General features: G+C 45.3%; 1 protein-coding gene and 1 pseudogene across 1 annotated transcript in view; both read left to right on the top strand.

The window, feature by feature from the left end:
* Positions 1-427: 427 nt before the first annotated feature.
* The window catches only part of MICOS10 (mitochondrial contact site and cristae organizing system subunit 10), a 37,996-nt gene continuing 15,924 nt past the window's right edge, over positions 428-22,499 (top strand). Inside the window, exon 1 of the mRNA XM_003585800.4 lies at positions 428-546. Within this exon, the coding sequence (XP_003585848.1) occupies positions 483-546 (64 nt within the window). The 5' untranslated portion in view covers positions 428-482. The remainder of the gene's footprint in view (positions 547-22,499) is intronic.
* Positions 20,190-20,288, top strand: LOC112443618 (uncharacterized; annotated as a pseudogene).

Genomic DNA, 22,499 nt, shown 5'->3' with positions numbered 1-22,499 from the left:
GCGGTCAGAGGTGACGGCGGGAGCTCCACGGCAATAAATGAGGGAACGCGGGAGGAGAAAAAAGCCAAGGTGAGGCGACCAATGAAGAGACCCTAGCGCGGTGCCCTCACTCGCCCTCTGGAATTTCCAAGGCCGGAGTCGGGAGCTGGTGTAGTGAAAGGAACCTTCCCAGACAGGCTCTGGATGCCGCCTAGGAAACCTGTCTGCCTCGCAACCCTTAGGTAGGCGCAGCTCCAAGGTCAGGGTCACCTCAGGCCTCCGCCACCCGTCACCTTGACGACCAACTGGAAAAAAAAAAAAAAGGAAAGAACGGAAGTAGTCAGATCATCTCGCGATATCTGGTGCGCCGGCGCCGTCGGCCTTCCGGACTTGGGACAGGCGGCTGGCTATCGCGAGACTTGCCTGGGGGCGGTGGGGGAGGGGCTCTGAGCGCGGGGCCCGACGGTCCGGAAAGCTGGAGCGGCTGCTGCTGGCGGGGGAACATGTCGGAGTCAGAGCTCGGCCGGAAGTGGGACCGGTGCTTGGCGGACGCCGTCGTGAAGATAGGTGAGGGGCTCCTCGTCGTGTCCGGCGGGCGCCGCCGGGAGCCGAGTCGTCGGCTCTAGGGCCCGCTGACTGGGAGGGTGGAGGAGAAGCCCCGTGAGAGGTCCACTCGGCGGGTGAGAGGTCAGGCCGTGCGGCCTGTTCCAGCCACTCAGGCCGGGGCTCGGGGCCCCCGGGGCCCTAGTCACTTGAGCGGGCTGGGGGACACGGGCCATAGGAGCCTGGGGGCGCTGCCCGAAGTGGGAGGGGTGCAGCTGCAGCAGCCCCGAAGAAGCGGGGGTCGCGTCGGCAGGCGGCCGGAGAGTTGCCGGGCTCTGCGAGTGGAAGCGGCGTGTGCAGGGGGCACAGGGGCCAGGGGCTGGGGGTTCTCCCTGGGGTCACGGCTCTCTGAGGCCACGTTCCTCCCCTGCTGAATCAAAAGTGCCTGCCGAGAAGGTCATCTGCAAGCCTTTTATAGATTCTGCCAGGCCTCACGTGGGTCGCTGCCATTCCCGACTTGGAACCTGATTTATCAGCCTCGGAGTAGTTTGAGGCCTGAAAGCGGGGACATTGGTGCTGTTCATCTGGAAGGAGAATCGACTTGGAAAATTAAGAAGCCGATTGGTCCTTTGTGAGCCCGACGTGTAACTCGTGTAGCCTTTTAACATGCGCTCCGTGAAGTCAGTGCTCGGAGGGGAGTTCAGTTCAGTCCGACTCTTCGCGACCCCGTGGACTGCAGCACGCCAGGCCTCCCTGTCCATTGCCAACTCCCGGAGTTTACTCAGACGCATGTCCATCGAGTTGGTGATGCCATCCAACCATCTCATTCTCTGTGGTCCCCTTCTCCCGCCTTCAATCTTTCCCAGCATCAGGGTCTGAATAAGGAGTCAGTTCTTTGCATCAGGTGGCCAAAGTATTGGAGTTTCAGCTTCAGCATCAGTCCTTCCAGTGAATATTCAGGACCAATTTCCTTTAGGATGGACTGGTTGGGACTTGGAACCTGATTTATCAGCCTCATAGTAGTTTGAGGCCTGAAAGCAGAGACATTAGTGCTGGTCATCTGGAAGGAGAATTGACTTGGAAAGTTAAGAGGCCGAGTGGTCCCTTTTGAGCCCATCTTGTCACCTGGTGTAGCCTTTTAACATGTGCTCCACGACGACACAGACTGTAAAGTCAGACTGTGAAGTCAGTGCTGGGAGGGGAGAGGAGAACTCTTTTGCTAAGTGCCAGACTCTGTGCTCAGTGTGCAGCTTAAGTGAAGGAATTTGATCAGGGCCTGGTGGTGGTTTAATTGCTCGGTCGTGTCCGACTCTTTGTGACCCCGTGGACTGTACCCCACCAGGCTCCTCTGTCCATGGGATTTCCCAGGCAAGAACACTGGAATGGGTTGCCATGCCCTCCTCCAGGGGGTTTTCCTGACAGAGATATTGAAACCGGGTCTTCTGCATTGCAGGCAGAATCTTTACCAACTGAGCTATGAGGAAAGCCCATTGATCAGGGCCTAATCAATGGCAAAGTTGGGAATTTAACCGAGGTATTTTGGCTTCACGTCCCATGCTTTTCTTCAATACTTTTATTACCTGAATTCGATATTTTTGTATGAAAATCTTAAAAAGAGTATTTAAGAGGATTTAGGATTGTGCTATTGAATGAAAATATTGGAAAAGAAATAAAACTGTAAGCAGGGATGTTTCCTGGTTCATTCACTGTTGTAGCTTCAGCCCCCAGAAGAGTGCTTAATAAAAAATGTTGAGAATGAGTCAGTAAGTGAATTTATCACAGCTTTCAGTTCACCACTTACCAGCTGTGTGATTTGGGGCAAGTTATTTAACCTCTCTGTGCCTGCTTCCTAATTTGTATTGAGTAAATTGGCCATAATATTATTACTGTCTTACAGAGTTGTTTTGAGAATTAAATGAGTGAGTTTATGTAGAGGCTTAACTGTGAAATGGGGATTAAGAGACAGATTTACCTAAAAGGTTGCTGAATGTTGAAGGACAGAAAAGTATACAAGATATTTGCACAATGCCTGGCACTTACTATGTAGTCAGTAAATAGCGATAGTAATAATTGTTGATGTTAGTATTATGCCACTGATGATCAGGCTTCTCAGGTGGCTCAGTGGTAAAGAATCTGCCTGCCGACGTAGGAGATGCAGGAGACATGGGTTTGATCACTGGGTTGGGGAGATCCCCTGGAGGAGGAAATGGCAGCCCACTCCAGTATTCTTGCCTGGACAATCCCATGGACAGAGGAGCCTGGCGGGCGACGGTCCACGGGATCACAGAGTTGACCTGACTGAGCGTGCACACACACTGACGATCACCTGAGGCGGTGAGGAGTGTGTGTCATTCATGAGTGGGACGTGGGGGTGGGGCACACAGGTGGAATAATTAAATGAAGCATGAAGTGACGCTCAGCTGTGTCTGAGTCTTTTCGACCCCGTGTACTATACAGTTCGTGGAATTCTCCAGGCCAGAACACTGGAGTAGGGAGCCTTTCCCTTCTCAAGGGGATCTTCCCAACCCAGGGATCGAACCCAGGTCTCCCGCATTGCAGGCGGATCCTTTACCAGCTGAGCCACAAGGGAAGCCCAAGTGAAGCATGGTGATATGTAATTACAGATGAAGATTAAAATGAATTATTCCAATTCTTTGCTGTAGAGCTGTTATTATGAATCAGGTAAGTGCAGTGGTAGGTTGGGAGAAATGGGCCTTTAGCAGAGCTTTGGATAATAACTTGGATAGTTAGGGAGAGTGGAAGAACTTGAGCAAAGGCTGGTTAAACTTTTATGGAGGAGGAAACTGAGGCAGGGAGAGGTTAAGTGGCTAGAAGTGAGGAGCTGGGGTTAGCACCCTGGTGTTCCGATTTTAGCACCCACTCCTCCCTAAAGAAGGCTGGCTTGAGTGGAGTCAGAACTGTGAAATATCTTAGGGAGATTCTACTTTTTCTTGAAGTGTTTTGAGTTGCCTTTGGCTTTTTCACATGCATTCTGCATATTCACCACCTCTGTCTTTAAAATCTGTTACTTTCTGCTCCCAGGGCTCAGTAAGGTGAGGCTGGTGGGGGACTGTGAGCTAGTTAACACATACATGCTGAGCTGCGGGCCAGCCAGTGGGCAAGCAGAGAAGCAGAAGGCATTTCACTGCCCTTAACAGGGAACTGATGTGATGTGAATGGAATTTTGCTATGATTGTTCTGGCAGTGTTTTATACAGAGCAAATCAGGAGTAGAAAAAGCTGCGAATGTGAAGTGAAAAGTCTGAACTGTTAGACCAGAAAGGAGTGGGTGTATTTGAGAAACTTCACGAACTTTTCCCTCCATTTATGGAATGGAGATAGTAATACCCACCTCCTAGGCCATCACAGTGCCAGGTACATACCAGGAACTTAATAAATGCTGTTTTCTTTATCTTCTCTCCAACTGGGTTAACTTTGTCACATTCTGTTTCTTATAATAAGGATGACTCCAAGGTTAGAACTTGGTTGATGTCATTGATCAGAAATTGGAAGAAAAGCAGGAGGGGTGCATGTGCACCTCATTCCACTCAGTTACATCTGGGTCTTAGTAACTGACCGTGTGAGATGGCAGGAGAGAGACTGGAGGGGGAAGAAAAGCTCATGATTTTGGGGGTTTTTCTGCTTACATGGTCGGATTTGTTTGAGAATGATGAGGTTGAGAGGGGTTTTTTTTTCTTTCTTTTTTTTTTTTTTTTTAAAGATTTTACTTGTGTGTTTTTGGCTGCGCAGGGTTTTATTGCTACGTAGGCTTCTCCCTGGTTGCGGTGAGCAGGGGCTGCTCTCTAGCTGCGGTGTGCGGGTCTCCTGCAGTGGTTCCTCCTGCTGAGCCGGGCTCTAGGGCGTGCAGGCGTCAGTTTCGGCACGTGGGCTCAGGCTCTAGAGCGCAGGCGCAGTAGTTGTGGCGCGCGCCCTGAGTTGCTTTGCGGCAGGTGGAGCCTTCCTGGATCAGGGGTCGAACCCACGTCTCCTGCGCTGGCGGACGGACTCTTTACCACTGAGCCACCAGGGAAGCCCCTTGAAGAGGTTTTTAATTTTGAGGGAGAAGCTGAGTTCAGATTTTGAGGAGCTATCCCTTAAGTAATGGACTTCAAGTAAGGGTATATGAGAAATGCAGAGTGGAAGTGTAATTCTGGGAGGCTTCCGTCTAAGAGGATTGAGACTGGGGGATGAACGCTCTTCTGTCGTGAGTGTTTTAGTTTTTATTCCTATAGGCAGTGAGATTATAGAACTCTTGAAACCTCTTTGGCTGCCTGCTTTTCTGATACTTCAAAATGGAGATGGAGACTCAGGGAATGGCAGCCTGCCATAAGATAGAGGTTTGGTGGAAGACGTAGGTAGGGAAGAAGGGCCAAGGCAGGCTCTCAGCTGCATGTGGATACTTTCGTATTTTCTGCCTTGAAAGGGCCTGAAGGGAGGTCACGGTGAAGGACAGCTCCCTTGGTGAGCACTGCTCTGTTTGGCTCCTTCTACCTAAGTGTTTTCAGTCTTTTCCCACTGGTTTGCTGAAAAATGAATGTTTTATTATTATTATTATTTTTTTTTTGCCATGAACTGTTGTTGCTTTTTTCTGTTTTTAATTGGAGTATAATTGCTTTACAGTGTTGCATTCGTGTCTGCTTTACAGTGAAGCTCATCAGCTGTACATGTGCTTGTATCCCCACCCTCCTGCCCCTCCCTTCCCCCCAGCCCCACCGCCAGGTCCCCACAGAGCCCCCAGCGAGCTCCCTGTGCTGTGCTGCAGGTTCCCACCAGCTGTTTACACAGGGTAGAGTGAAAAATCGGAGAAGGTAATGACACACTACTCCAGTACACTTGCCTGGAGAATCCCATGGACGGAGGAGCCTGGTGGGCTGCAGTCCATGGGGTCACTAGGAGTTGAACAGGACTGAGCAACTTCACTTTGACTTTTCACTTTCATGCATTGGAGAAGGCAGTGGCAACCCACTCCAGTGTTCTTGCCTGGAGAATCCCAGGGACGGGGGAGCCTGGTGGGCTGCCGTCTATGGGGTCGCACAGAGTCGGACAGGACTGAAGCGACTTAGCAGCAGCAGAGTGAAAAATGACTGTTTCCATTGCTCATGTGTAGCCTAGATATTGTACAGCTGAGTTAAAGAGCTTTTGTAAGCATGTACTTTCAGTTCAGTTCAGTCGCTCAGTCGTGTCTGACTCTTTGCAACCCCATGAATTGCAGCACGCCAGGCCTCTCTGTCCATCACCAACTCCCGAAGTTCACTCAGACTCACGTCCATCGAGTCAGTGATGCCATCCAGCCATCTCATCCTCTGTCGTCCCCTTCTCCTCCTGCCCCCAATCCCTCCCAGCATCAGAGTCTTTTCAAGTGAGTCAACTGTTCGCATAAGGTGGCCAAAGTACTGGAGTTTCAGCTTCAGCATCATTCCTTCCAAAGAAATCCCAGGGCTGATCTCCTTCAGAATGGACTGGTTGGATCTCCTTGCAGTCCAAGGGACTCTCAAGAGTCTTCTCCAACACCACAGTTCAAAAGCATCAATTCTTTGGCACTCAGCCTTCTTCACAGTCCAACTCTCACATCCATACATGACCACAGGAAAAACCATAGCTTTGACTAGACGGACCTTTGTTGGCAAAGTAATGTCTCTGCTTTTGAATATGCTATCTAGGTTGGTCACAACCTTCCTTCCAAGGAGTAAGCGTCTTTTAATTTCATGGCTGCAGTCACCATCTGCAGTGATTTTGGAGCCCCCCGAAATAAAGTCTGACACTGTTTCCACTGTTTCCTCATCTATTTCCCATGAAGTGGTGGGACCGGATGCCATGATCTTCGTTTTCTGAATGTTGAGCTTTAAGCCAACTTTCTCACTTTTCACTTTCACTTTCATCAAGAGGCTTTTTAGTTCCTCTTCACTTTGTGCCATAGGGGTGGTGTCATCTGGATATCTGAGGTTATTGATATTTCTCCCTGCAATCTTGATTTCAGCTTATGCTTCTTCCAGCCCAGGGTTTCTCATGATGTACTCTGCATATAAGTTAAATAAGCAGGGTGACAATATAGAGCCTTGACATACTCCTTTTCCTATTTGGAACCAGTCTGTTGTTCCATGTCCAGTTCTAACTGTTGCTTCCTGACCTGCATACAGGTTTCTCAAGAGGCAGGTCAGGTGGTCTGGTATTCCCATCTCTTTCAGAATTTTCCACAGTTGATTGTGATCCACACAGTCAAAGGCTTTGGCATAGTCAATAAAGCAGAAATAGATGTTTTTTTGGAACTCTCTTGCTTTTTCCATGATCCAGCGGTTGTTGGCAATTTGATCTCTGGTTCCTCTGCCTTTTCTAAAACCAGCTTGAACGTCAGGAAGTTCACGGTTCACGTATTGCTGAAGCCTGGCTTGGAGAATATTGAGCATTACTTTACTAGCATTATTTTATTAGCGTTACCTTACTAGTGTGTGAGATGAGTGTAATTGTGCAGTAGTTTGAGCATTCTTTGGCATTGCCTTTCTTTGGGATTGGAATGAAAACTGACCTTTTCCAGTCCTGTGGCCACTGCTGAGTTTTCCAAATTTGTTGGCATATTGAGTGTAGCACTTTCACAGCATCATCTTTCAGGATTTGAAATAGCTCCACTGGAATTCCATCACCTCCACTAGCTTTGTTCCTAGTGATGCTTTCTAAGGCCCACTTGACTTCACATTCCAGGATGTCTGGCTCTAGGTGAGTGATCACACCATCATGATTATCTGGGTCGTGAAGATCTTTTTTGTATAGTTCTTCTGCGTATTCCTGCCACCTCTTAATATCTTCTGCTTCTGTTAGGTCCATACCATTTCTGTCCTTTATGGAGCCCATCTTTGCATGAAATGTCCTCTTGGTATTTCTGGTTTTCTTGAAGATTCTCTAGTCTTTCCCCTTCTATTATTTTCCTCTGTTTCTTTGCACTGATCGTACTTTAGGCACAGGTTTTTTAAGAAAACTGTTCTTCAGGGATTTACTCTGAATCTTGAGTGATGTTCTCATATAAATTGTCCTATAGTAAGAGCTACTTTTTTTTATAAATACCCCCTCCCTTTCCTATCATAGGGAAAGCAATTTTATTTCTCCCATATTCTGGATTTCAAATACCTATTTATTTGCGTGTAATAGGAGTGTGTGGGGTAGAAGATTCCTAATATGGTTGACCTGGTGTATTGAGCCTGTTGAATCACGGAAACAAAGCGCACGCCTGCCTGTACCCGGCGCGGCAGGCGTTGCTCGTGGCACGTCTGTTTCTGTCTTCTTTCCCACTCCTTTCTTTCCCTCGCTCCCGCTCACATTTACTTTTCCCTTTGGCCTCCATTCTTACTCCTGCTGCTGCCACCCATATGCACTGTCTAGTTATCCATCGCATCACTAATTTTTAATAACTCATATCACCATCTGAAATTTGCAGTCTGCTTCTTTACTTGATTGTCCCCCCACCCTAGAATGTAAGCTTCATGAGAGTCAGACTGTTTTGTTCACTGTTGACCCCCAGCCCCTGGCATACAGGAGACATACAATAATTATTGCTAAATGAATGACATGGATTGCTGAAAATTTTGTAGACTCTATTCTCTGCCCATACTTGCTACCCAGTATGTTTATTAATTGAATGAATCAGCTCTTAAATTTTGAAATTTCCAAGTAAAGTCGATTTCATACGAATTTCTGCCAGTTCACACTTGGATCACATGTGCTTGTACTCTTGGAACTTTTGCCAACTTTTTAAATTTCATATGGGCATGTAAATTAGTGTCAGTAATAATGAAGTAGTATTAGAAATATTTGGGACTAGTCAACGCAGAAACGTAAACCAGAGAGCACTTTTTTATTTAAACAAGGAGAGGGTGGTGTTGGTTTAAGCGGTAGTGCCAGAGCCTCATTGCAGGAAGTGAAAAGCGAGTGAAGAGTATTAAATATTACGTTTTATGAATAGCATGTTCCGTTGGTTTTATGTGAATGCGTTGTCAATAGTTTTTGCTAATTTTATGGATTTAAGTTTTACCAGGTTTATTGAATGCTCCGGTTTTCTTCCGCACTTGGCTCTCGGGCTGCGCCGTTTGTTTTTCTTGTACATTCTGAGTAGTTAAGTCTTGTGTGCGCCCTCATGAATGGATACCCGTTCTGCTGGTGAGACTGGCAGGCATGCATAGTGCTTACATCAGAGTCTTAGCAGTTCTGGCACGGGGCTGACGCCCTCACTTTGTGCTTGTCACTCTGGACTGGACAGGAGGGTCTATTTTCTCTTGCCCAGTGAAAGTGAGATTCCAGGAGATGAGAAAAATCAGGGTTGTGAGACTTACGGAGGTCCTTCCTTGCAAGTTGAGAATTTCTAAGCCCTGAAAGTGTAAGTCATGGAAGCGTTGTCATTGCCCTCAGAGTCCTGTTACAACTCACTCTTGAGCACATAAGCCCTGAGCCGGCAGCCTGTGACCTCGTGACCACGTTGATGTCCGTATGACAGGGGCCAGGGCCCCAGATTCGCTGGGGGAAGCTCTGAGGAAAGTCTTCCGGCACTTCATGATGCATTTGGAGGCCAGGCTCCTCTGTCCATGGAATTTCCCAGGCAAGAATACTGGAGTGGGTTGCCATTTCCTCCTCCAGGGGATCTTCCTGACCCAGGGATTGAACCTGGGTCTTCTGCATTACGGGCAGATTCTTTACCATCTGAGGCACCGGGGAAGGCCATTTGGAGGCCTGCGGAATCCTTAACCTGTCTTGAAAAGCTGTCTCGTTGGTTGTAGTTCCTCCTCCCCCACCATTTCACCCCACTGTGAGACCAGAGTAAGGAATATCTAGTACCTAGTCCACATGTGGGCTGGGAAATCTGCAAGAGAGGAAAGAGACATCTTGCCTGTGAAAGGGGTTTCCCAGCACCCTGACTTTCCTGAAAAAGGCTGGCCTTGGAGGCCGGGTGTGTTAAGCATAAGGAAAAATGCGAGCTGTGGACATTTATAAGCAGCCCCTAGAATGTCTTCCCGTTAATGGACTGTGATAGCCTTCACATACTTTTCCTTTTCTTTTTCTTGATTTTTTGCATTAGAAAGAAAAGTACCATTGAGGACCTCTCTGTGTCTTAGTTTTCTCAGTTATAAAGTGGCAGTTGTTACAGCAGGGATAAAGTGAGGTAGCCTTTGCAGAGCGGTTGGTACATTACCTGTACTTGGTAAATACTTGCTGCAGGCATTGAGTGAAGGGTAGCAATCGTAACTTAAAATAGGGAACACATTTGCTCTGAATGTGAACACTGCGGGTGGCGTGGAAGTCTGACAATCGGTATTTCAGTTTATATACATAATAGTAATTATTAATGTATATGTCCCCAAACAGTGGAAAGTCCCACCCTTCCTGAGGAAAATGAAAAGCAGGTGGTGACATTGGAGTTCAGTCTTACATACTATGGAGGTGTTCAGTGGGCGGAATGGGTGGAGGTCTGTATTTCAGGCCTCAGAAACTGTCCAGGAAAAGCCCCAGAGGAGAGAGAGACTTTGGCTCCTTCCGGGAATGATGATAATGCCTACCATTTACTGAGCACTTAGTGTGTGCCACACACTGTGGTAAGCTTGTAACATTATCTCATTTAATCTTCGTAATGTTGCGAGGTGTTTTCCCCTAATTTTTTTATTGTGACAAAATGCATATAATGAGATTTACCGTCTAATGGGACAGGTAAATTAGGAGTTTGAGATTAACACATATACGTATCACTATGTACAGTATGAGCAGCGAGATCCTACTGTGGCACAGGGAAGTATATTCAGTGTCTTGTAATAACTGTAATGGAAAAGAATCTGAACACACACACGTGTATAAAATGGAATCACTTTGCTGTACACCTGAAACTAACACAACTACCCTTCAATAAAAAACTTTTAATTTAAAGAAAAAACATGAAGCTTACCATCTGAAGCATCTGTAAGTGTACCATTAGATGGTGTTAAATACGCTCACGGTGCTGTGCAGCCGACACCATCATCTGTCTCCATAATGCTTCATCTTGTGAAACTGGAACTCCGCCCAGTTAACAGTAACTCTCCACTCTCAGGCCCAGCCCCTGGCAACCACCACTCTATTTTCTGTCTCTGTGATCTTGACTACTCTTAACTACCTCGTGTAACTAGAATCCTACAGCATTTGTCTTTTTGAGATTGGCTTATTTTGTTAAGGGCTTGCCTGGTGGCTCAAATGGTAAAGAATCTGCCTGCAGTGTGAGAGACCCAGGTTCAATCCCTGGGTTAGGAAAATCCCCTGGAGAAGGGAATGTCTTCTACCCTCTCAGTATTCTTGTCGGGAGAATTCCATGGAAAGAGAGGAGCCTGGCAGGCTACAGTCCATGGGGTCGCAAAGAGTTGGACACGACTGAGCGACTCACACTTTGACCATTTCACTTTAAAGTGCTGCACTCAACATGTCAGCCAATTTGGAAAGCTCAGCAGTGGCCACAGGACTGGAAAAGGTCAGTTTTCATTCCAGTCCCAAAGAAGGGCAGTGCCAAAGGATGTTCAAACTAGTGTACAGTCACACTCATTTCACGTGCTAGCAAGGCTATGCTCAGAATCCATCCAAGACAGGATTCAGCAGTACATGAGCCAAGAACTTGCACACGTACAAATCGGGTTTTGAAGAGGCAGAGAAACCAGAGATCGAATTGCCAACATTTGTTGGATCGTGGAGAAAGCAAGGAAGTTCCAGAAAAACATCTACTTCATTGACTATGCTAAAGCCTTTGACTATGTGGATCACAACTGGAAACTTCTTAAAGAGATGGGAGTACCAAACCACCTTGCTTGTCTCCTGAAAAACCTGTATGCAGATCAAGAAGCAACAGTTGGAACCAGACATAGAACAACTGTCTGATTCTAAATTGGGAAAGGAGAATGACAAGGCTGTGTATTGTGACCCTGCTTATTTAACATCTATACAGCGTACATCATGTGAAATGCCAGGCTGGATGAATCACAAGCTGGAATCAAGATTGCCGGGAGAAGTATCAATAACCTCAGATATGCAGATGATACCACTCTAAAGGCAGAAAGAGGAACTAAAGAGCCTCCTAATGAGGGTGAGAGAAAAGAGTGAAAAAGCTGGCTTAAAGCTCAATATTCAGAAAACTAAGATCATGGAATTCAGTTCCATCACTTCATGGCAAATAGATAGGGGGGAAAAAATGGAAACAGTGGTAGATTTTATTTTCTTGGGCTCCAGAATCACTGCAGATGATGATTGCAGCCACGAAATTAAAAGACCCTTGCTCCTTGGAAGGAAAGCAATGACAAACGTAGACAGCATATTAAAAAGCAGAGACATCACTTTGCCTACAAAGGTCTGTCTAGTCACAGCTATGGTTTTTCCAGTAGACATATATGGATATGAGAATTGAACCATAAAGAAGGCTGAGCACCAAAGAATTGATGCTTTTGAACTGTGATGTTGGAGAAGACTCTTGAGAGTCCCTTGGACTGCAAGGAGATCCAACCAGTCATTTAGTAAAGGAAATCAACCCTGAATATTCATTAGAAGGGCTGATGCTGAAGCTGAAGCTCCAGTTCTTTGGCCACCTGATGCAAAGAGCTGTTGCGTTGGAAAAGACCCTCATGCTGGGAAAGATGGAAGGCAAAAGAAGAAAGGGACAGCAGAGGGTGAGATGGTTGGGTGGCACCACCAACTCAGTGAACGTGAATCCGAGCAAACTCTAGACGGTAGCAGATGGAGAAGTCCCTGAGGTCTCCAAGTGTGGGACACAACTCTGACTGAACAGCAGTGGCGGTTCTATTTTGAATTGTTTGAGGACCTGCCATTCTATTTTCCACAGTGACTGTACCATTTTGTATTCTTAGCAACACTGCCCATGAGTCCCAGTTTCTTCACATCCTCAGCAATACTTGTTTTCCTTAAAAAAGTTTTTATAGTAGCCATCATGATCAGTTTAGTGTAGTATCTTACTGTAACTTTGATTTGCGTTTCTCTAATAATTAGTGATGACAAGTGCATCTTTTCATGTGGTTATTGGCCACTTGTGTATCTTTGGAGAAATGTCTGTTTGAGTCCTTTGTCCATCTTTGAATTGTTGTTACTGCATTTAGGATTTCTCTGTATATTCTTATATTAATCCCTCATCAGATCTGTGATTGGCACATATTTTCTCCTGTGTATGTGGGATGCCTTTTGGCTCTGCTCTTACCTTTTGGTATACAAAATTTTAAAGTTTTTATGATGTCCAGTTTGTCAGTTTTTGTTGACTGCTTTTGGTGTCTGAGCAGCAAAAAAACGCCTCTATTTCTCCTCTACTCTCGTACTCATGGTTCTTCTAATGTCGGCTGTATGGGTATTCCACACCAGGCTGTTCTCTGACACTAGCTGGGTGTTCGATAACACAATTCAGTTTTGACACTAACAAGACCGCACAGAGCCTCCGGGCTCAAGGCTTACGTCCCCTGAGAGTCTCGCTTCAGATGCCAGTCACAAGTCCAGATTGTTACCGGTGCTTTTGACCGGCTGTGAATCAGAGGTTCCCGTGCTTACCTCCTAGTCATCAATAACTTGTTAAGAATGGCTCACAGAACTCGGGAAAACCACTTACTTACTAGGCTTCCCTCATAACTCAGGTGGTAAAAAATCTGCCTGCAATGCAGGAGAGCCGGGTTTGATTCCTGGGTCAGGAAGCTCCCCTGGAGAAGGAAATGGCAACCCACTCCAGTATTCTTGCCTGGAAAATGCCAAGGACAGAGGAGCCTGGAGGGCTACAGTCCATGGGGTCACAAGAGTCGGACACGACTTAGCGGCTAAACCACCACCACCAGATTACCAGGATACTAAAGAATAGGAACGCACAGCCAGGTGAAGAGAGGTCCCGAAGGGTCCCGTGCACAAGAGTTTCTGTTTCTGTCGAGTTGGGTGTGCCTCCCTCCTAGATGTATTCACCATCCTGGAAGCTTTTAGAACCCCATACTTTTCGGGTTTTTCAGACGCTTCATCACGGAGCCATGATTAATCGTTAACTCAGTCTCTAACCCCTCTCCCCTTCTTGGAGGCTGAGGGGTGGGGCTGAAAATTCCAAGGGTGGCCTGCACTTGCTGGTGGTCAGCCCTCATCTTGAAGCTATGCAGAAGCCCATCAAGAGTTGCCTCATTATAGGAAAGGACGTGTCTATCACCCAGGAAGTTCTGAGCAATTTAGGAGCTCTGCCAGAAACTGGAGGCACAGACCAGTGTATTTATATATTTTTTCTATGATTTCATATCCAAGAAATCGTTGCCACACCCAGTGTTGTGACACTTTTGTCCTATGTCTTTTTTTGCGTGCGGATATCCAGTTTTCCCAGGACCGTGTGTTGAAAAGACAGGCCTTTCCTCACTGAATGGTTTTGGCACCCTTGTCAAAAATCATTTGACCATTTATGTTCTTGTTGTGATCTGTAGCCCTTCAGGCTTCTCTGTCCATGGACTTTTCCAGGCAGGTATACTGGAATGTGTTCCCATTTCCTGCTCAGGGCGTCTTCCTGACCCAGGGATCAAACCCACGTCTCCTGAATCTCTTGCATTGTAGGCAGACGGATTCTTTTACCACGGGATCACCTGGGAAACCTTGGCCATACCTGCAGGGGTTTATCTCTAGGCTTTCTAGTCCATTGATCTGTCTTTATGCCAGTACTACACTGGGTTGGTCGTTTTGTTTTTTTACTGTGCTGTTTGACTTCTGGGATCTTAGTTCCTCGTCCAGAGGTTGAACCCAGGCCCATCAGGGAAAGTGCTAAATCCTAAGCACTGGACTTCTAGGGCCAGGACTGTGCTGTTCTTATAACTGTAGCTTTGTAGTAGGGCTTCCCGGGTAGCTCAGCTGGTAAGGAATCCGCCTGCAATGCAGGAGACCCCAGGTCAAATCCTGGGTCAGGAATTTCCCCTGGAGAAAGGATAGGCTACCCATTCCAGTATTCTTGGGCTTCTCTGATGGCTCAGACGGTAAAGAATCTGCCTGCAATGCAGGATGCCTGGGTTCGATCCCTGGGTTGGGAAGATCCCCTGGAGGAGGCCATGGCAACCCACTCCAGTATTCTTGCCTGGAGAATCCCCATGGACAGAGGAGCCTGGCAGGCTGCAGTCCACCGGGTCGCAAGAGTCGGACACGACTGAGTGTCTAAGTACAACACAACGCAGCTTCGTAGTAAGCTTTGAAATCAGAAATTATGTCTCCTGGTTTGTTCTTTTTCAAGATTATTTTGGTTATTCAGGGTCCCTTGAGATTCCATATGAATTTTAGGATAGGTTTTCTGTTTCTGTAGAAAATGTTGAACGTTTGATTTCAGAAAGAGCCCTGCAGTAGCACGAGGAGAATGAATTGGGAAGGGCCAGAGAGAGGGCAGGGGATGGGTTAGTATACTATTGCAAAGTCATGTCAGAAGCGACATGATGAGAGGTTAGCGGAACTCAGATCCAAGATGAGGGCAGGAGTAGTGGAGGGAGACAGAGGCGATGGCGGCAGCAATGTTTACAGAACCTGATGTGGCAGTTCACCAGCCGGAGTCGCCAGGGCTGACGTCAGACCCGTGTAAGTGGAGAATGGAGCTGCGGTTGACAATCAGGAGAGGCAGGAGGGGAGCGAGCCCAAGTAACATTTTGCAGTTAATTTATTCCTGGTATGTCTTAGGTTTGCCTCTGGTTGTATGCAGCTCAGTCAACAGAGATGGAAGTTACTGCCGTGTCATCGTTCATCTTCATGAAAAGAAAGGTTTTGGCCTTGTTCCTTCCATGCTAAGAGAGTATTTAGGACAGTAAATGGTTTAGCAGCTGAGCTACCTTAGAATTAATCAGCAGTTTTGTGTGTTCATCTGGTAATCAAGTAAAAGTGTATGTAGTTAAGTTGATTGTTTAAGACCATTTTAATGTTAAAAAATATACTGAAAGAAGCAATTGGATAGTCATGGAAAAAGAAAGCAAATTATTGTTTTTCTTTAAGTATCAGTTCATCTGATAAATGTGGGTTACCACGAAGTGTTGGTGGCCCACCAGAAAGTGCCCTTTGGTAGCCTGTGTTTGCAGACTGATCCCTCTCCATGGCATGGAGTGGTATCAGTTAGGCTAAACTGAAATACTTCAAAGGCTTCTGATTGTTTATAGGTTTGGTTTCAAATTAGTACATGTTAGTTGTTGAATTAGTAGTCATATTTTGTTTGTTATATGTATTTCTAAACAATGTTTGGAAGCAGGAATCCTTTTTCCACTTGCGGCAGGATTGTGAACAATGGAACGCTGTGATCTTGCTAGAGGAGGATTTTCTGTTAGTATTGTAGAATAATGTAATTAGGCCCTATATGGAACTCGAAAACAGATTTGAATTTTTGTTCTGGCTGTGGTTTTATGCTTTCCTAAAATGTGGCCTGAAACAGTTTATTAGTAAATATGCTGAATTGCTTTTTCTGGCAAGTGCATTTCAGTATCGAATCCAAGTAAAAATACAAATATTTACTTACAAAAGTCGTTTGGTGTGGTAATAATTTTACCATGGCCATTGACCCACTAGTGAAATGTTAGGGCATTACTAGATTGGGTCCTGTTTATTTAAAGGCCAAGAGAGGGGAGAAGAGAGGAAGCTGACACTAACCGAGTGCCTGTTATGCCATCAGACTTGGCCCGCTGTCATACTCTCCTGTTTCTACTCTCCGAGCAGTTCAATGAGGAAGCTTATTTATCTCTTGTTCCAGCAACAAAAATAATGCTCAGAGGTACTTGTAGAAATTGAGAGATTCATTCAAAAAATCCATATGAAAATGTAAACAACCCAAAACAAAGCAGAGAGGTTTTTTATTTTTGGCCATGTCAGGTGGCGTGGGAGGTCAGGGATTGAACCTGTGCCCCCTGCAGAGAACATGTGGAGTCTTAACCACTGGATAGCCAGGGAAGTTCCCAAAGGGATTTTTAAAAGAGAAACATTTGGAAGACTAACGTTACCTGATGTCAAGACTTACTGTGAATCTTGAGTAAACTGGACGGTGTGGTGTCGGAGAGAGGGATGCACGTGGACACCAGCGGGGTCAGCTGGTGTCTAGGAGTAGACCCTGAGTGTGTGGGGCGTTCACTGTGTATTTACTTTCGGTCGTGCTGGGTCTTTGTTGCTGCACATGGGCTTTCTCTAGTTGTGGCGCGTGGGCTTAGGTGCTCCAGGGCATGTGAAATCTTCCTGGACTGGCGGATTCTTCACCACTGAGCCACCAGGGAAGCCAGTCAATTTCATTCTTGACAAAGATGCCAAGGCAGTTTAATGGGGAAAGTAAAATCTTTTCAACAGATTGTGCTAGAGTAACTGTATCCATGTACAGGGAAAAAATATACCTCATTATCATACATAAAAATTAACTTAAAGATCACAAAGCTAAAACTAGATAATTCTAAAAGAAAGCTTAGGAGAAAAAGTTTTGTGACCTTGAATTCAAAAAAATTTTCTTAGATCACAGAAAGCAAAATCACAAAGAAAAAAATTATATGCTGACTGATCAAAATTTTAAACTTGCTCTTTGAAAGACACCATTAAGAGAACAAAAAAATTGCTTGTTTCAAGAATAAATAAAGAATTCTTAAATTTCATCATAGCAGTAAGGAGATAATTCATTTAAGAAAATTGGTAAAATGTTTGAAAAGATTCTTCACAAAATAAGTTATACTAATGGCAAAAAAAAAAGAAAAGAAATTAACATTAAGGTGTGGGGATGTGCAAATTAAAATCATAATGAGATACCACTATATACCGATTAAAATAGTTTAAAAGACTGATAACATTAAGGGTTGACTAAGATACGGAGCAACTGGAATTCTTGTGTACTCTTGATGGGAAGGTGCAATGGCAAAGCCATTTTGTAAAACTGGTAGTTTCTTATAAAGTTAAACATACCATCCACTCATTCTACTCCTGGGTATTTATTTACTCAGGAGAAATGAAAACAAGTTCACAAAAAGTCTTGTATATGAATGTTCATAGCAGCTTTATTCACCATACCCCCAAGTGGAAAGAACCCAGATCTCCATCAACAGGCGAATGGATTAGCAAATGTGAACCATCCATAGAGTGGACTAGTCACTAATAAAAAGGAACATACATACAAAACCATGTATACAGCAACATGTATACATTTCAAAATCATTATGTTGAGTGAAATCACACAAAAGAGTATGTACTGCATGATTCCATTTCTATGTAAAATTCTAGAAGATACAAACCAGTCTGTAATGACAAAGTAGATAAGAGGAAAAGGGTAGAGAGAAGGCTGGACTGCAGAGGGTCACAAGGGAACGGGGGTGGTAACAGTACTGTTTCCTGATTGTGGTGGCAGTTTCCCGTGTGTGTGTGTGTGTGTGTGTGTGCGCGCGCGCGCACGTGCGTGTGTGCAGCTTCCAAACTCACTGAGTTTTACACTTTAAAAGGGTGCAGTTTATTCCACGTAAATTATACACCAAAAAGTTATTTAGAACCAAAAAAGAAAAGTGAAATGAAAGCAAAAAGGTGAAATATACCCAGTGTTTGTGCAGATATAAGCAACCAGAACCTTCAGACTCAGCTTGTGGGAGCATGAATCGGTGTGAATACTGGGAAGCTGGCGATGTCTCCTGACGCAGACTGTGTGCGCATCTCATGACAGAGCAGCTCCGTGCCTCGGTGTGTGCCCGGCAGGCGTGTGTACATGTGTTCACCAAGTAACTTGTACTAGAACGTTTGTAGAACTTACCTAGGCATAATAGCGCCCACTGGAAGCTACCCAAATGCCCAGCAACAGAATGGGTTAGCAAATTGTGACACGATGTAATTGAATACTGTAGAGCAGTGATAATGAACAGACTGTATCTATCCATAGCCAGTGGTGGGCCAAAGCACATGCTCTGAGACTCTGTTTATGTAGGTTTAAAACCAGGCAAAACTACACTGTGCTTTGAGAAGTCAGAATCTGGTTACCCTCAGATGGAAAGTTTTGACTAGGAGAGCCCAAGGCAGACTTCTGGGGGTGTTGGGTATCCTTTGTTTCTTGCTCTGGTTCTGGTAACATGGGTGTGTTTAGTCTATGAAAACTCATTGAGTGGCACACTTAATTGCGCAGCTTTATGTATATATGTTATAGTTCATGAAAAGTTTTAAACAGACATGTACTGTCACAGAAAGGTGTCCTGATAATCATAAAGTGAGAAACGTAAATTTTAGAACATCTTGTGTGATAAATGATCCCGCTTATATAAATGGAATGATGAGCAGTAAACTTAATCCAGATTCCCTCTTGGGAGTAATAATGATGCTTGGTGCGGAGAACCATTAACTTTGTTGTAGTTACCCTAAGTTGCTTCAGTCGTGTCTCTTTGTGACCCTATGCATCATGGCCTGCCAGGCTTCTGTGGTTGGGATTCTGCAGGCAAGAATACTGGAGTGGGTTGCCATGCCCTCTTCCAGGGAATCATAATGTAAGTAAAGAAACAATGAGAACAGTTTCTGTTCAAAACATTTATTTATTGAGCTGAGTTGGTTCCTGTAGTTGAGGATTATGAATTTGTTGTTCAGTTGCCCACTCGTGCCTCTGACTCTTTGCGACCTCATGAACCATAGCACACCAGGCTTCCCAGTCCTTCACTGTCTCCCAGAGCTTCCTCAAACTGATGTCCATCAAGTCGGTGATGCCATCCAACCATCTCATCCTCTGTTGTCCCCTTCTCCTCCCACTTTTAGTCTTTCCCAGCATCCGGGTCTTTTCAAATGAGTCAGCCCTTTGCATCGGGTGGCCAAAGTGTTGGAGTTTCAGCTCCAGCATCAGTCCTTCCAGTGAATATTCAGTAATCTTTAAATAAATATCTTAAGTCTAGTTTTGTATTTAATAGAGTAGTTTAAAGTGAAAATCTCTCTAAGCTTATCACTAACTTTGAAATTACATTCAGTTCAGTTCAGTCACTCAGTCGTGTCTGACTCTTTGCGCCCCTATGGAGTGCTGCATGCCAGGCTTCCCTGTCCATCACCAACTCCCAGAGCCTACTCAGACTCATGTCCGTTGTGTTGGTGATGCCATGCAACCGTGCCTGTCAGTGACGTTTCTCCTTGATTGACAGGTTAATGGGCTTTGCTCTTGTTGGATGTGATACACCATTGTTGGCTTTCCTTGGTTGGCCCCACTTGAATAACTTCAGTAAATCCTTAGACTTATAGAACTATCCATTATTAGAGCTGGTAGGAACTTTAGCAGTTCATTTGGTCTAGTGTTGTTTTTTATTTAATTTTTATTTGTTTATTTTATTTATTAATTTTTATTTTAAATAAGTAAATATTTTATTTATTTATTTTGGACCTTTGTTGCTGTGAGGGCTTTTTCCCTGTGGCAGCGCCGGGCCTCTCAAGGCGCGGGCTCCTCTTGTCGTGGTGCGGGGGTTCCAGGGCGCCAGGGCCTCCGCAGTTGCGGCTCCTGGACTCTGGGGCGCGTGCTCGATAGCGGTGGCACCCGGGCTTAGCTGTGCACGTCCAGGACGTGTGGGATCTTTGTTCCCCCGACCATCAAGTGAACCCGCAGCCCCTGTGTCACCAGGCGGATTCTTAACCACTGGACCGCTGGGGAAGTCCTGAGAAAGTGAAGTGCTTTTTAGATAGCGGGATAGAAATAAGAAATAAAGGATAAAGAAACAAATAAAGGAAAAGAGTGTAATCATTTTGGCAGCACATTCACTAATGATGCAGAGAAGATTAGCATGGCCCCTGAGTAAGGATGGCACACAGATCCACGAAGCGCTCCATGTTTTAAAAGGGGGAGGTACAAATTAGAAAAACTGGAGAAGAATATGGGATATGAAAGTATGGTCAGCCTTAATGGATGACGGGGAGCGAGCTGGGTCTGGGGCGAGGGCGGGCGGGCGGGTCACAGTGTGCCAGGCGCTGTCTAAAGGGAGGGCCTCCATCAGGTTGCTCCAACTGTGGATCTTCAGGTAGAAGTTTAAAGCTTTCTGTTAGTAGTTAGCAGTGTATGTGGGAGGAATTGAAATGCATCTCATCACTTTTTACTTCAATTTTCTTTATCCAACCTAAACCTGTATTAGGTTGCTTCGGATAATTTATAATTATTGTAACACTGACATAATTGTTGATGGATTTGTAGATCTACTTTACTTTGGCAAATGTTTATGAGTTAGAACAAATGTTTCTGGTTGTCAGAACCTGCACATATAAAGTACTCAAAATTCCTGTTTGATAGATAGATTTTAAATGATTAACTGAAGCATATGATTTGAGCAGCATAATTCACTTTTTACTAGGAAAGTAGTCCTAAGAAAGTTGCTAGTTTCTTGGCATCATTTCAGGTGACTAAATTGAAGTTAACGAGTTGTAGGAATTTTTGTTTTAACCATTTCCGCATAAGCCTGTATGTGAGCTCACAATATCCCTCTCTAATTAGAAGTAAAAACGCAATACGTTGCCGCTCTAATCTCACTTGTCCTGGCATTAGAATAAATGCTACTAATCATAAGCTTTCCCAGAGGAGATTGGCTGTGACCATTGAAAAAAACCCCAATGTTTTTCCCCTGTTCAACTGCAACTTGAACTTCATTTTATTTCAGCTCATATCTTTTGGAAGACTTTTCTTCTTCACTCAGTATATGAAAACTAAAACTTTTATTTCTTAATGTATGCAAGTCCAGTGATTTGGAGAGGTTTATTTATGGAGTTTTGAAGATTACTGATGTCTTTAAGAAAGACGGGTGGTGGTGTTCAGTCACTGAGTCATGTCCGACTCTTTGCAACCCCATGGACTGCAGCACGCCAGGCTTCCCTGTCCTTCACTATCTCCTGGAGCTTACTCAAACTCATGTCCATCGAGTGGGTGATGCCATCCAACCATCTCATCCTCTGTCATCCCCTTCTCCTCTTGCTGTTAGTCTTTGCCAGCCTCAAGGTCTTTGCCGGTGAGTCAGCTCTTCACATCAGGTGTAGAATACTACTGCAATAGAAAGTCAGCTGGGTGCTGCTTCCTAAACCTCATAGTCTTGGCCACCCTGAGAGAACCAAATTGAACAGCAAAGAAGTTGTTTGCTCATGGAAGACCCCCGCATTCAGGCAAGTCATTGCCACACTTTTGTGAATGCTGATCTGGGATAGTAGTCACCATTGGCACCAACAGTATGTTAAATGCAAAACCATTGGTATGTTTAAAACATATTTGACCCCCGTTTCCATCTCTGTGTATCTCTGTCCATGACTTAGCTAAGGATTCCTTAGCTAAGAATCATCATTAAGTGTGGTCACTCCCACTTCCCAGAAGTTCCTAAGCCCTGGTCAGAGTCCTGCCTTAACCTGTCCTGCTTACCTTTAGTACTGTCTCTTTCATTTCTGCTAAGCATGGAATACACAGAGGAGAGAGGGCTGTTGAGGAGAGACCAAAGTATGTAAGATCACGGTTTTCAGGCGGATGGCAGAGAAGAGAGAATCTGAAGTCTGGACGTAGCTCCCGCCTGGGTTACTGTCTCTGTCTTTGATGGGGCTTTTTCAAATCTGTCCTCATTGCTGTGAGTGGGCTGCTGTAAAGCACACATCTGATATGTTGTTTCCCTGCTTGGTTTCTGTCATTGCTTCTCTGTGACTTGTAATAGAGACCAAGATCCTTCACTCCAGTTCAGTCGCTCAGTCGTGTCCGACTCTGTGTGACCCCATGAACTGCAGCCCGCCAGGCTTCCCTGTCCATCACCAACTCGCGGAGTTTACTCAGACTCATGTCCATTAAGTTGGTGATGCCATCCAACCATCTCATCCTCTGTCCTCCCCTTCTCCTCCCGCCTTCAGTCTTTCCCAGCATCAGGGTCTTTTCAAATGAGTCAGTTCTTCACATCAGGTGGCCAAAGTATTGGAGTCTCAGCTTCAGCATGAGTCCTCCCAGTGAATATTCAGGACTGATTTCCTTTAAGATGGACTGGTTGGATCTCCTTGCGGTCCAAGGGACTCTCAAGAGTCTTCTCCAACGTC

The sequence above is a fragment of the Bos taurus genome, chromosome 2 (assembly GCF_002263795.3).
Source record: "Bos taurus isolate L1 Dominette 01449 registration number 42190680 breed Hereford chromosome 2, ARS-UCD2.0, whole genome shotgun sequence".
In the NCBI taxonomy this organism is placed as follows: domain Eukaryota; kingdom Metazoa; phylum Chordata; class Mammalia; order Artiodactyla; family Bovidae; genus Bos; species Bos taurus.
The sequence above is the reverse complement of the archived record's forward strand: the minus strand, read 5'-3'. Positions and strand labels throughout refer to the sequence as shown.